Source organism: Vespa crabro, chromosome 9, assembly GCF_910589235.1.
Source record: "Vespa crabro chromosome 9, iyVesCrab1.2, whole genome shotgun sequence".
In the NCBI taxonomy this organism is placed as follows: domain Eukaryota; kingdom Metazoa; phylum Arthropoda; class Insecta; order Hymenoptera; family Vespidae; genus Vespa; species Vespa crabro.
Genome location: NC_060963.1, coordinates 4364685 through 4377778, shown reverse-complemented (window position 1 = coordinate 4377778; position 13094 = coordinate 4364685). Strand labels below are relative to the sequence as shown.

General features: G+C 30.4%; 1 protein-coding gene across 3 annotated transcripts; it reads right to left on the bottom strand.

Annotated features, from left to right (window-relative positions):
- Positions 1-392: 392 nt before the first annotated feature.
- On the bottom strand, positions 393-12335 carry LOC124426574. 3 transcript variants are annotated; one of them, XM_046968412.1, is made up of 8 exons: positions 11847-12335; positions 8612-8735; positions 8457-8542; positions 6049-6141; positions 4472-4534; positions 4133-4270; positions 1399-1660; positions 393-752 (listed from the first exon to the last, which is right to left on the bottom strand). In XM_046968412.1, exons 1-8 carry the CDS (start codon positions 11919-11921, stop codon positions 685-687), a joined length of 909 nt encoding a protein of 302 aa, XP_046824368.1. In that variant the 5' UTR covers positions 11922-12335; the 3' UTR covers positions 393-684. The 3 variants fall into 3 exon arrangements, with proteins under 3 accessions (XP_046824368.1, XP_046824370.1, XP_046824369.1); XM_046968414.1 differs by lacking the exon at positions 4133-4270; XM_046968413.1 differs by lacking the exon at positions 6049-6141.
- Positions 12336-13094: the final 759 nt, after the last annotated feature.

The following is a 13094-nucleotide window of genomic DNA, read 5'->3' as shown; positions in this document are numbered from 1 at the left end:
ATACTATCAAAATTGACAATATTGTTTTCATATTTCAATATTCTTAATGAGATTCTTGAAGAATTGTATATACAAGTTTTGTTAAACATTGTATATTAATGCCTAATATCGGATGCCAAGTAAATAAATTATTGTCAATGATAATTTTTCGGAAACAAAAAATATGTGGAGATTTTACTCATTGATAAAGAACGATTCGAATTTAATATCAAATTTACTACACATATATAAATTACACATGTGTACAAATAATTCATTTTTCGAAATTCTCTCTCTCTTTCTCTCTCATTCTCTCATTCTCCCATTCTTTCATTCTCTCTCTCTCTCTCTCTCTCTCTCTCTCTCTTTTTCTCTTTTGGATTGGAAAATATTTAATTTCCAAATACAATAAATCTCATATATAGATGATTTATTGAAAAATGTTACATATCTTTTTATATCTCTAAAAAATATATACATATACAAACAACAGGTACCGTTGGTTCATTGCAAGTCCATTTATTTTGTAGTAGCGTAATATTTTGAGTATTAACGATTCGCGACGAGATAATTTAATGAAGTCCTTCGTAGAGGAGATTGTCCTAGTAAAAACGATCGATCGCGAAATATGAATAGATAGTATCTCACTCTGCGAGAATTTTAACTACCAGCTTGTGTTTGAAACAATTAATCTATGATTAATTATTAATGTTTTTCGAGAGAAACTCCTACATCCAGGGTATACTTTGCATTGGAGTCCGTCAGAGGAATTTCTGAAAATAGAGAAATTCTCAAATTGCGTTACTATGAATAAATCGATTTTCTGTTTCTCGTTTGAAATTCTACGCGTTCCTTTGATCTTGAATAACTGGTACACATCTTCTAGTGATCAAGCATTCGAATGATAGACGTGCTTTGTGATTCGAGAGACTAGAATTTCGTGTACGGATTTAGATCGATAATTTTTTTCATTGGAACATTGTATTTATATCGCTTGCAGTTTATTCAGTATAAGATAAATTAACAAAAATTAAATTATAATTTCATCTATTACTTTAATATTTTTCAGATAAATGAAAAGAGTATAATCTTTTGTTGTTCTGTGGGGGATAATCGATCATTAAAATATTAAAATATTATTAATTGTAAGAAGTCGTATTTATTATTATTATTATTATTATTATTATTATTATTATTATTATTATTATTATTATTATTATCATTATTATTATTATTATTATTATTATTATTATTATCATTATTATTATTATTATTATTAGTAGTAGTAGTAATAGAAGTACATATTAAAAGTTGGAGTATTAAAAGTTGGAGTATTAAAAGTTGAAATTAATGGATATTAAAAGTTTCAGACATTGTTTATTTGAAAATTGATCAAAGGATACCGTCGAATGCACTCACCTGATTTTTCCAGGGACATCGGTATTGCCGTTGGCGTCGAGCTTGATGTCGGTGTTGGCGTGTCCGGAAATTGAACGTGCTTCTTATTTGCTCGTCCTACCGTAGGACTCTTTTCAGTACACGAAAGAACAGTCCGTACCGCGGTTGGACTTTGCGTTGGCGTTGGTGTTGCCTTCGTCTCGTTATTGGTCGGTGCTCTTCGTGAGCTCAAACAGGATGTCGCAGTTGTCGTCGGTTGTACCGTGTATCTCACCGCTGGAACCTTCAAAGGATGTCGCATAATGACCGTTTTAAACCGTGTCCAGAGAACGTAGCTCGAAAGTGTCTTCGTTCGCGATAAAAAAAAACAAAAAAAAAAAAAAGAAAAGAATAAAAAAAAATATAAATAAAAAGAATAAAAAATCCTAAGCTTAATTAATTAAATATATTTTGAGTATTAAATCTTATCTGCGCATACGATAATAATTTTAAATCCTTATTTCATAATAACAATAATGAATAAATTTCATTGATCTATTATTCGTATCACTTTGAAGAGAGAATTATTTGCATGTATAAATATCTGTATTTAATAATAACAATAATTATAATATACAAAAACGACACAATAGCTTTTTCCCCTTTCATAGAGATCTCTTTGAATTACGTAATTATCGCTTCGCGTATCGTCACACAGAGGAATAGATAGAAGATAGTTTACCGTGTGGTTCCCATCGATTTACTATAAACTTTACTCGGTATATAATCGGTTTTACCTCTAAACACTCAAAGCATGGTCTTTCTCTTTCGTATAGTCCTGGTATGCCATATCAATGATATAATCTTTCCTTTAGGTACAATACTGTTGCCTTGAATGTTTCCTCCAATATCGATATCCATTGATATTAAGTTATATAATGATATTATTCGATTAAATACAATATGTTTGAGCGATTAATTACAAATGAATAATTTTATCTAACAATAAATTTTTTTCCAAATATTATATTGAATTAATAAATCGAATCAATGCACATATATGCATAATGATAAAAAAAAAACGTAGAATATTTTTATTCGTATCAATTTTTCTTTCTCTCTCTCTCTCTCTCTCTCTCTCTCTCTCTCTCTCTCACTCTCGATATATCAATCTAAAGTTAACGTTTGACCTTTGAAATTCTAAAATCGTTTAGAAAGAATAGATCTTTTAGTCATCAAAATGTAACAAGGTTTAGGTTCGTATCTTTACTAACATATAGAGAGAACATTGGTATTCTGAGAGTGAAGCCAAGCGAAAGAAGCTGATGCATCGTATTTCTATTCCTTTGGGGATGCAACGACGAGAGGGTAAGCGAAGTTCAGAGATATGTCATACGTGTATCTCTCTTTCACATATAAGATACATAAAGTCAATTCGAGATTATAATCGCATGAACTGGTCTTAATATGTTTAGGCGAATCTAGAATTTGCTACGATATTTTCCTTTCTCTCTCTTTCTCTTTCTCTTTCTCTTTCTCTCTTTCTCTCTCTCTCTCTCTCTCTCTCTCTCTCTCTCCCCTTTTCTCTCTCTCTCTCTTTATGTATGTGTATATATAAATATATTGCGTTCTCTACTTTGTCTCTAATCTAGTTAGCGTTAAATAAGATTATAATCTGCGATATCGTACTATGATATAAATTTACTTTATACAACTCACAATATTCTCTGTAATTTGATTTCATTCATCTAATATCAGATATATATATATATATATATATATATATATATATATATATATATATATATATATATATATAAATCATTTATTATCATTAATCTTTTCAATCAGATAAATTTATTTAATACTTTTATTGATTGAAATCGTTTATAGAAAAAATTAAATTATTCAATAATTTTATCATTACAATTACAAATTTCATTAATTCGATCTGATTCTAAATGAAATTTTTATATCCCTCCGTTCTTTTCGTCTCTATTTAAATTGATTCATCAAGAATAATTGAAAAATATTTAAGAGAGACGAGAGACAAGAAAGTTTCTTTGATTTTTTTTTTCTTTTTTTTTTTTAAATTGAACAATAGTAAGTATTACTTATAGATGAAATATAAAGGTTGACAATAAGCGTGGAGAAAAATTTGTTCTTTGTTTCTCTTTTTTTATTCTTTTTGTTTTTTTCTTTTTCCATTTTTTTTTCCCGGAAAGAATCACTTGTATAACAATCGATATAATTAATTGGAAGAGATAATTAAGAGTCGAAAGACCGTTAGCAGGATTTCGTGAAATGACAAACCGAGATGGAAGAGGTAAAAAACGATCAATACTGAAGATCTCGTTATATTCTCGCGCTCTTATTGGCTCTTACATTCTAATATAAAAGAGAATTCGCCGATAGGAGAAATATTTTCGTACTTTAATGCGAATCATAAGCCACCGTCACGTTATTAAAATACACGAATAATAATCGATCGATTTCTCTTCTCCGTCGTATCAAAAGTCTTTAATAAAGTGAAACGAGTATGAACGAAGTAGATAAGTCGACTTAACGACTAAACTTTTTTCTTTTTTCTTTTTCCTTTTTTCAATCGATTTAGAATCATTCGATTCGAAAAATACGAAACACTTCGTTTAATATTTTTGATATTCCGGTAACGGTTTGGAAAATTGAAAAGTTAAGAAAGATGAAAGATAAATTTGGAAGATGAGATGAGTAGACTCGATAGCTTGAGAAAAAATAATATTTTTGTGCACTTAACTTTTCTTCCCTTATCCCGTTGCCCTTTCCGTCGTGAGACTCTCAGAATACTGACCCTGTAGTCATTGTCATCCGCTGCCGTACCACGGCCGGCCAAATATTCCTGATATTGCGAGATGACGCAGAGAAGAGAGTATACCTATATATGTACATATGTATATATATATATATATATATATATATATATTGTATATTATTATAATTCCATTGTTTTGTTTTTTCTTTTCTTCTATTTTCTTTTCTTTTCTTTTCTATAATATTTTTATAAGATTTATCGCCTGGATCGTAAAATATTTGTTTTATAGTACCGACGTTAAATGCAATCTTTTAAAATACTCACGTTTAAACATAGAAGAAAAAAGTTGAGCGTGTAGAGCATCGCCGTTATTGGATTAAAGTTGGGCTGAAAAATAGAGAAGACGTCATAGCTCACGCTGAAAGTTTTGTATTTGTCGAAGCAACGTGTTGCTCTCTGTACCTTCAAAGGTATGAAAGAAAAAAAGAAGAAAAAAGAAGAAGAAGAAAAAGAAGCAAAAAGAGGAAAAGTTTCGCAACCTGTTAAATATATTTTTTCTCTCTCTCTCTCTTTCTTTTAAACTTTTGGGGTTATATATATAATATATATATATATATATATATATATATATATATATATATATATATATATATATACATATATATAAATCACGTCAATGTTTCTTCTTTTGTTGTATGCCTTTATTTTTCTATTGATTCTATAGAAAATTGGAAACCGTTTTTCTCGCACGCTAACAAGCAGGATTCGGGTTAGAGAATGTTGTTTGCGAGAATGTATTGAAGGTATTGGTCGATACACAATGCGCACTGAGCGTAAAATAAAGGAATCAAAGAAAAAATAGAAACTATGTGAACGCTATAACGTCACTCTGTTCGATAAATACATAAATATACATATATATGTATTCTTTTTAAGTATGCAATTGTCTGCGATGCGATTTACATCGTATATACATATATATGTATACATGTATGTATATTTTTATGAATTAATTCATCAATGATTTGTTTACATCGAATTCTTTATTCATAAACACATTGTAAACCATTGACAAAGTAGTTATGTAAATAAATATTAATAAAACAAAAAAAAAAAAAGAAAAAATCTATTGGATCAATTTATCGAATATTTGTATTATTTGTCCAATTTTTCTTATCGATGTTTTTCTTTTTTCTTTCTTTTCTTTTTTTTTTTTTTATTACTTTTTCGTACGTATCACTTGTTTAGCACGTTGCGTTCTTTATTATACGTGTGTGTGTGTGTGTGTGTGTGTGTACGCACGAAAGAACGAAAAACTAATAACACGGTAGCTAGATAGTTTCAGTTTGCTATGTCCCAAGGCAATGTCACGTTTATGATAGACATTTCTTTTCCGCACGAAAGCATGATAGTGTACTACGGTTTGTTCGCACGAAAAGTAAAAACAAAAAGAAAAGAAAAAAACGAAAAAGAGAAAGAGAGATGAAGGTACGAGTAAAAGAGTGACGGGTTCGATCAGAGGTCATCAAGACTTTGTTCTCTTTTTACCTTTTAGTTCTTACATACAAAAGGTCGAACGGAGATGTAATTTCAAAGTTCGATCTCTTTTTCTTCATGCGGTTGACCCGGTTTTTTTTCTTTTCTTTTCTTTTCCTTTTTTTTTCTTTTTCTTTTTTTTTTGTTTCTTATCGAAATCTAAGAATACACCGGGATTTACATTGTCGGAGAATAAAATCTTGTCTACATCGAAGATAAAAATTAATGATGGACAATGTTATTGAAATTTGATCAACGTATTAGAATCATATGTAATAGACATATTAAAATCAGATTATAATAGATATGTAAAAATCGAATATATCTAATAGATATATTACGATCAATTTATCTACGATACTCACTGTCACAATTATGAGATACAAAGCGTGCGCAATGTCGACCATACTGCAAGCGATCACGTTAACGATCCATGGCAAGAGGAAGATTCGCTTGTCCTGAAAAGAAAAGAAAAGAAAAGAAAAAAAAAAGAAAAGAAGAAGAAGAAGATGAAAGAAAGAAGAAAAGAGAAAAGGAGAAAAAAGAAAATATTCATTTCGAGCTTGACAAGACGACGCGGCGAAAGTTTATGGCTTATTAAGTTAAATACGCTCGCTACTGGAAGAAAGGTATCCCATTCATTTTAATTCCGCACTTACCTAACTTGACTTCTTAAAAAAGTATTCAAACAAACCGAGACCAATTTCTTCATGGTCACTGGCTGACAAGAAGTTGTCATGTTTTATAAGATTAAATTAAAATCGAAAGGAGATTGAGAGAGTTCTCTTTGAGGAAAACTTTTTACAATCGTTTTTGTAATGTCTATCCTGGCAAATATTTTTTTTTTTCGTATCTCTTATCAGTGCTATCTTCCTATATGATAAATAAAATAATAAATAAATAAAAAAGTAATAAATAATGATATATTTGAGGATATTTGATTGATACGAAATTAAATTTTCTTTATCGCATTTTATACAGATTAATTCGCTCGGATTTTATCCGATCGATCGATTGTGCATGTTTCTCTTCTGTTCTTTAATGATAAGAGTAAAGTCGATGAGCAAAGAACAAAGACAGCAGTAACAAAGTACTTAGCCTTAATTTCGGACGGTTGGATTATTAATAGCATGAGATTCAAGTGACTGGATAAGTAGTTACCAACTTTCCGAGTTTAAAACTCAGAACGTTATGTTGCGACGTTGGTACGAGATAAAGAAGTTTAACAGTTTGGATTAGATACTTTATGTTCAATAATTGAATCGACGCATGGACTTTTAACGATGCCATGACAAAATAAAATTCGATTAAAAGGTAATAATTTAATTAGAAAAGAAGGTTGAATGTCGTCGTGTAAATTTGTTTTCGAGAAAACACGAAAATCTCTTATGAATTGTTTATTTGACAATTCGAAGGTGCACGTCATTCGCCATTAAAATTGTTACTTTCGAAATTTAAAGTTCGATGTCATAATTATGTTTAATTAACTACTTAGAAATCACGTTCACGGTGTACGAGACGAAGCAAAATTAAATGAAATTAGACTAAATGAATTTCTCTTTTTCTTTTTCATTTTATTTTTTTCTTCTTTTCTTTTTTTTCTTTTTATGTAGAATTATATATGAAGAAAGGAGTTAAAAGAGAAAAAAAAACAAAGAGAAAATACTACATTTTCTTTTTGACATAGCTCGAATTATGCAACAAAATAAGAGAGAGGGAGAGAGAGGGGAGGAGAGGGAGAGAGGAGGAGAAATGAAAAGAAAAGGAAAGTACTTTTGTGAACAAGGAAACTCATGAAATATTGATTATAATAGGGATCGTTACCCTTCCCTCTATCTCGTTTTGCTTCCTCAAAAGATTCTCTTTGAGCGAAGAAACGATGAGCGTGCGGGACCCTGGAGAAAATCACAGGAGGATGCCTTTGAGCGTAGGAATTAATCTTTAGCCCACTTAGAGAAACTTCCTCCTTCTATATAAATAAGCAAAATATAAGCAAAAGGTGAAGAAGAAGGAGGTAGAGGAAGAAGAAGAAGAGAAAGAAGAAGAAGAAGAAGAAGAAGAAGAAGAAGAAAAAGAAGAAGAAGAAGAAGAAGAAGAAGAGGGTTGTGCGAGTAGGTAGATACGTATATTTCGCGACGCAACTTGGACTGTTGGCTTTTATATAGGAAGGGGCTTCGCGTAGGGTTGTTTATTAACGGTGTGAAAGTGGAAAATTTATATCTCGTGAAGGTAGCAGCCGGTGAGGCAAACAACGTGAGAACGATAAGAAAACGTACGTCGTTGAAAACACGAGCGACGTTGGAGTTAAGAGAAACCGTGTATCTATTTTTTTTTCTTTTTCTTTTTTTCTTTTCCTTTTCTTTTCATTTTTTTTTTTTTATTCTTTTTCTTTTTCGAAAGATCTATAAAGAAAATAATAAAGAAAAAAGAATTATTAATACAGAAATCGAATCCAATAGAATAATGTAATATTTATTGTTCCATTTTCTATTATTTCTAATTTCTATGCAATTTTCTCTTTTCCATGGTTTATGTATTTTTAAATATTCTTAAATATTCATTTTTATTTTTTCCTCTTTCTTTCTTTTTTCCTTTCTTTTTTTATTTTTTAATTAATTTATTTTTTTTTTTTTCCATTGGCTTTACACGTAAAGAAATTCTTTTGTTCTATAATGCGTATGAGAAAAGTACTTGAATTATTCACAAATGATGTATAACAGAGAGTCGCCGTATTATTATATGTAATATATTATCAAAGAAAAATTTTTCTTACCTTGAGTAAGCCATATACGAGAAGAATAGTACAGATTACACCAGAACACGAACATATCAAAAAAGTTATATTGAATCGTACGGTAGCTGAAACAATAAAAATTCTCTCTTTGCTCAACTTAAATATATAACTTTGAAAAACTACGTGATACTTACCAGGGGATATTGTATCAACTTCTAAGAAACTCGACGATTCTGGTAATGATCGATTTCCAGATAAATATTCACTTTCGGCTTGCAAGACTGTTCCAGTTGTAATGGCTAAGATAATAAAGTAAATCTGAAAAGAAACGTTTTTTATATTAATTAAATTATAAATTAAAAAAACACACATATATATATATATATATATATATATATATATATATATATATATTTGCAATCGTGAAAATGAAATGATCTTATACATATATAATATTTAAATTTCAATTCTTATACATATATAATAACAAATTTCTCTTTTTAGAGTATATGATCGTATTATCGAAAGGAATGACAATGTTAAAATTGTTGTAGGCAGAAATTATCGTAGAGTTAATTTCGACAACTACTTCGATTTTACGTCAGAGAGAAAGAGAGAGTGAGAGAAAATGAGAGAGAGAGAAAGAGAGAAAGAGAGAGAGAGAGAGAGAGAGAGAGAGAGAGAGAGAGAGAGAGGGAGAGAGTGGCAATGTCGTTATCAGCCTGTGGCTATAATATCTCTGACGCGTTTGCCGCAATAATGTCAAACAGTTTCACTGCGTGTTCTTTCGCTGGTTTGAAAGATTAAAGTATTCAAACGAATAGATCTATTTCGCCTGATAAAAAAAACATGTTGATTTTTATGTCAACGTTAACTATTTTTTCACAATTTGTAAATATATTTTTTTGGATCTTGTGGACGATCGATTTTCGATTTACGTTCGACTATTTCCGTTCCTCTTTTTATTAGCGGATCGTTCGATGTGTCGACACACGATATCGAATGCAGAATGATGGTTTTATATATATATATATATATATATATATATATATATATATATATATATATATATATATATATATTTTTTTTTTTTTTTTTATTTCTCTCTTTTTTTTCCCTTCTGTTCTCTATATTTTGATATGTGTCGATCGTAAAGATATCATTCAAACGGGAATATATACGTTCATCCTTTAGTTTGCCTTCGATATATTCTCGTGAAAAACTTTACGAGAATAGTTAATGCTTGTGCTGGCTTTACGACGGCTGTTAAAGTGCACTGCCAAATGTCTCGTTATATGTATACGTGTTCTCCCGTTAAGCTTGTATTACATTATAAGGATATAAACGTAGAAACGAGAGCCATCAGGGTCGACCCAATTTTATGTTTCATTTATATATATATATATATATATATATATATATATATATATATATATATATATATATATATATGTATACATACATATATACGTATCGGAGTACTCGGAAAGTTCGTAGCATAATTTTTCATGAAAATTCAAAGCTATGATTAATATGTATGTTTAATACAACTTTATCCAATAGTGTATATATATATATATTTTCCAGGGAATTTTCTGAACGAACCAATCCGTATAATATTACATAGAAAAGGATATGACAAGGAACTTGATACAAGCCTCTTACGACAATCGATATAGTCAAAGTGCATAGCTTTTATCGACAGTACTAAAGTATTGGGAATCGTAGTCTCTTATTCTCACGTTTCTGTCGAATGCAATTTCGTTGTTTGTATTAAAATTCTATGGAGGTGTTAGCTTGTTATTATCGTCTCGTTCCAGAATTACATTTCTTTCTTCTTATGATAAAATATAGACATAAATATATATGTATATAATTAATGTAAAAAGCAGTTAAAAAGTAGAGTTTTAATGTCGGTGAAAATTTATCTTGATATACATCGCGTGACAGTTCAGAGAATGAAATAAAGAGAATCACATTTTCATGATTAAATTAACTATAGTGCTTTGCACATTGCTATGAAATTTCCCATGGGTCATTGAATGTATGTAAACTAATGTGAATCCCAGGAATCGTGTGGTTTTCTGCGTTTTCATTCTTCACTCTTTTGAACCTATTCTCACGAATTGGAAATAAATATTTTTGTTCTGTTTTTTTTATTTTTTTATTTTTTTTTATTTTTTTTTATTTTTTTTTTTAGTCATCGAAAGCTTCTGCAAACCAGCTTAAAAAAATATAATCATTCCATAAAGAGACGAGAGCACGCGTTTCCGAGCTTAAGTGGATTTTTATTTACCGTGCGAGTTTTGTACGAACGTTATGCCCTTTCAGTTTGACGAAACCCGTGTATTAATTATAAATAACGAAATGCATTTCATGTGTTTTCGATTCGAATTAAAGCGCGATGAATAAATTTTGATAATAATTACATTTAGATGGTCTATATGTATCATGCTTATAATTTACGTAAGTAATCAGCTCTGCTAACAGCACGCATATATTTACGATCAATAATTATAAATACAAGATGATGAATTCCATATACATTTTTTTTAAATTATACAAGTTAAACACAATAGTAGATCAAATCAATTTTGTATTATTGTGTGCTATCATTCAATTCATATCATGATCGTGTTATTCGCTCCCCGATGGTACTTAAGATGTATACCTACGTATGTACGTATCTATATACGTAGGTATGTACATATGTATGTATGCATCTATGTAAAAGTTAGACTCAGATATCGACCAGCAGCAACAGGGTATGCGTTGGGTCACATTGCAAGCACATGGACCGCTTCTCGATTGTCTTAAATGATCACAAATATTAAAGGATATAGTCAAATGAACTAGACTATTGGATATAAGCACATTCATACATATCGATTTTATCAATATATACATACACATACAAACATACACATACATATATATGTAATAAAAGAAAAGAAGGAACAATGCTTGTAATATGATCGAAAATTATATCATATATATAATAGAAAGAAAAAGGATCAATTGACAGGCTTCGATGTCTATCGAGTATCGATAATATGACGTTTACAGACGTTTACAGAACTCAATGAAATTTTCTTTCGGCTGTATGGAAAAAAAGAAGTTTGGACAAAATGCGTACGCTCGTAGCGAGCAGAATCTCATGAAGGAAAACGATATTTATACATTTTTTTTATAATATTTACCAATCTCTCTCGCGGATATATATATATTTCTTTTTTTTCTTTTCTCTTACAAAGTAAATCAATTGTATCTAACTGGAAACGTATCAACCACAAGAAAAAAGAAAATTCAATCGAAATCGAAACAACATAGTTTATTTTTCGTATAAATTATATACTAGCCCCCTAGTAGTTCCCCTTTAGGGTTTCATTAGAAAATGGGTGAAATCAATCGCACTGAGATGTTACTTACTCCGGTATAAATGGCACAAGCGTAACTCCCTCTGCGAACTGATTGCCAACAGCAACAGGATTGCATGATGGCCATGCTTCGAACGCGTGTGCGACCTTACGTACCCTTGTCGAAATCGAATCGAGCGTGAAAATGATAAGAATGAGAAAATAAAAGATCCGAAATGAACCAGCATGAATCTGAGTTTCTTGCGTGCGCGCGCGCGCGCGGCCGCACACCCCTATCGTCGTTTTTGTATTTATTTTTATTTTTCGTTTCTATTTTTTCTTTTTCTTTTTTTCCCTTCCCGTTTTTCCTTCTTTTTGTTTGTCCTCTTCTCTTTTTCTTATTTCCTTTTTGTCGTATCGTACAGTTTTACGATTTTTCGAGAGGTTTCAAATATTTGGAAATAATTGATACAAGGATGAGAGAACTCATCTCGTCCTCTTGCGGAGGAACGCACAAGCGGAGCGGAAACGCTGCTCGACGCTGACTGTTCCTTGTCTTCGTTGAATTTCGCGTGTCGAGTTCCTGCGGCGCGAAAAGCATCGAGGTCGGACGCATGCGTGATAGAAGATTTCTATCGAAATTGGAATGAGGATGAAAGAGAAAGAGAGAGAGAGAGAGAGAGAGAGAGAGAGAGAGAGAGAGAGAAAGATAGAACTACCCCTATTTTCTTTTTCTTTCCTGCTTTATTTTCTTTTTCTTTTTCCCATTCTCTCTCTCTATATATATATATCTATATCTATATATACATGTGTATGTAATTATCTATATTTACGTAATATTTATCTAATGGAGCAAAAAGATGTTGTTAGATAAATCATACTGCAAGATGTTCCTTCATTGACTTCAAACTTGCGATAACGAGATGACGATGAGTTTTGCGAAAAGAAAACTTCAAGGTCGAGCCTCACGTCGTATAAGATGAGTTCAGCGAGAAAAACTTTATGAGTTTAGCCCTTACATAGTATGAAAAGTTACATCGTACAAAAGTTACAGGTTACTAGTTTTATAATAATCATCTGAAGGATCAGAACTTGCGTAAATAAAGTTATTGACATATTATAAAATAGAGACGTGTACTTATTTATTTCAATTTCTAATAAATTTTTCTTTTTCCATTATTTGCCAGGCAATATATAAATTATCAATAACGCATTCAATTTTCTTTTTTTTTTTTGGATTATATTTGTATCGTCATATTGTCTAACAAAATAAAGAATATTAATAATTAATAAAAGCGCTATTGTTTTTTATTCGAAGTTT

Excerpts from the sequence above, each read along its gene's own strand:
- LOC124426574 (XM_046968412.1), bottom strand. The coding sequence starts at position 11,921 with ATGGCCATCATGCAATCCTGTTGCTGTTGGCAATCAGTTCGCAGAGGG. Across the intron at positions 8,543-8,611 it reads AGTTGATACAATATCCCCTG|CTACCGTACGATTCAATATA; the intron begins GTAAGTATCACG and ends TTATTGTTTCAG. Across the intron at positions 753-1,398 it reads GATGTCCCTGGAAAAATCAG|AAATTCCTCTGACGGACTCC; the intron begins GTGAGTGCATTC and ends CTCTATTTTCAG.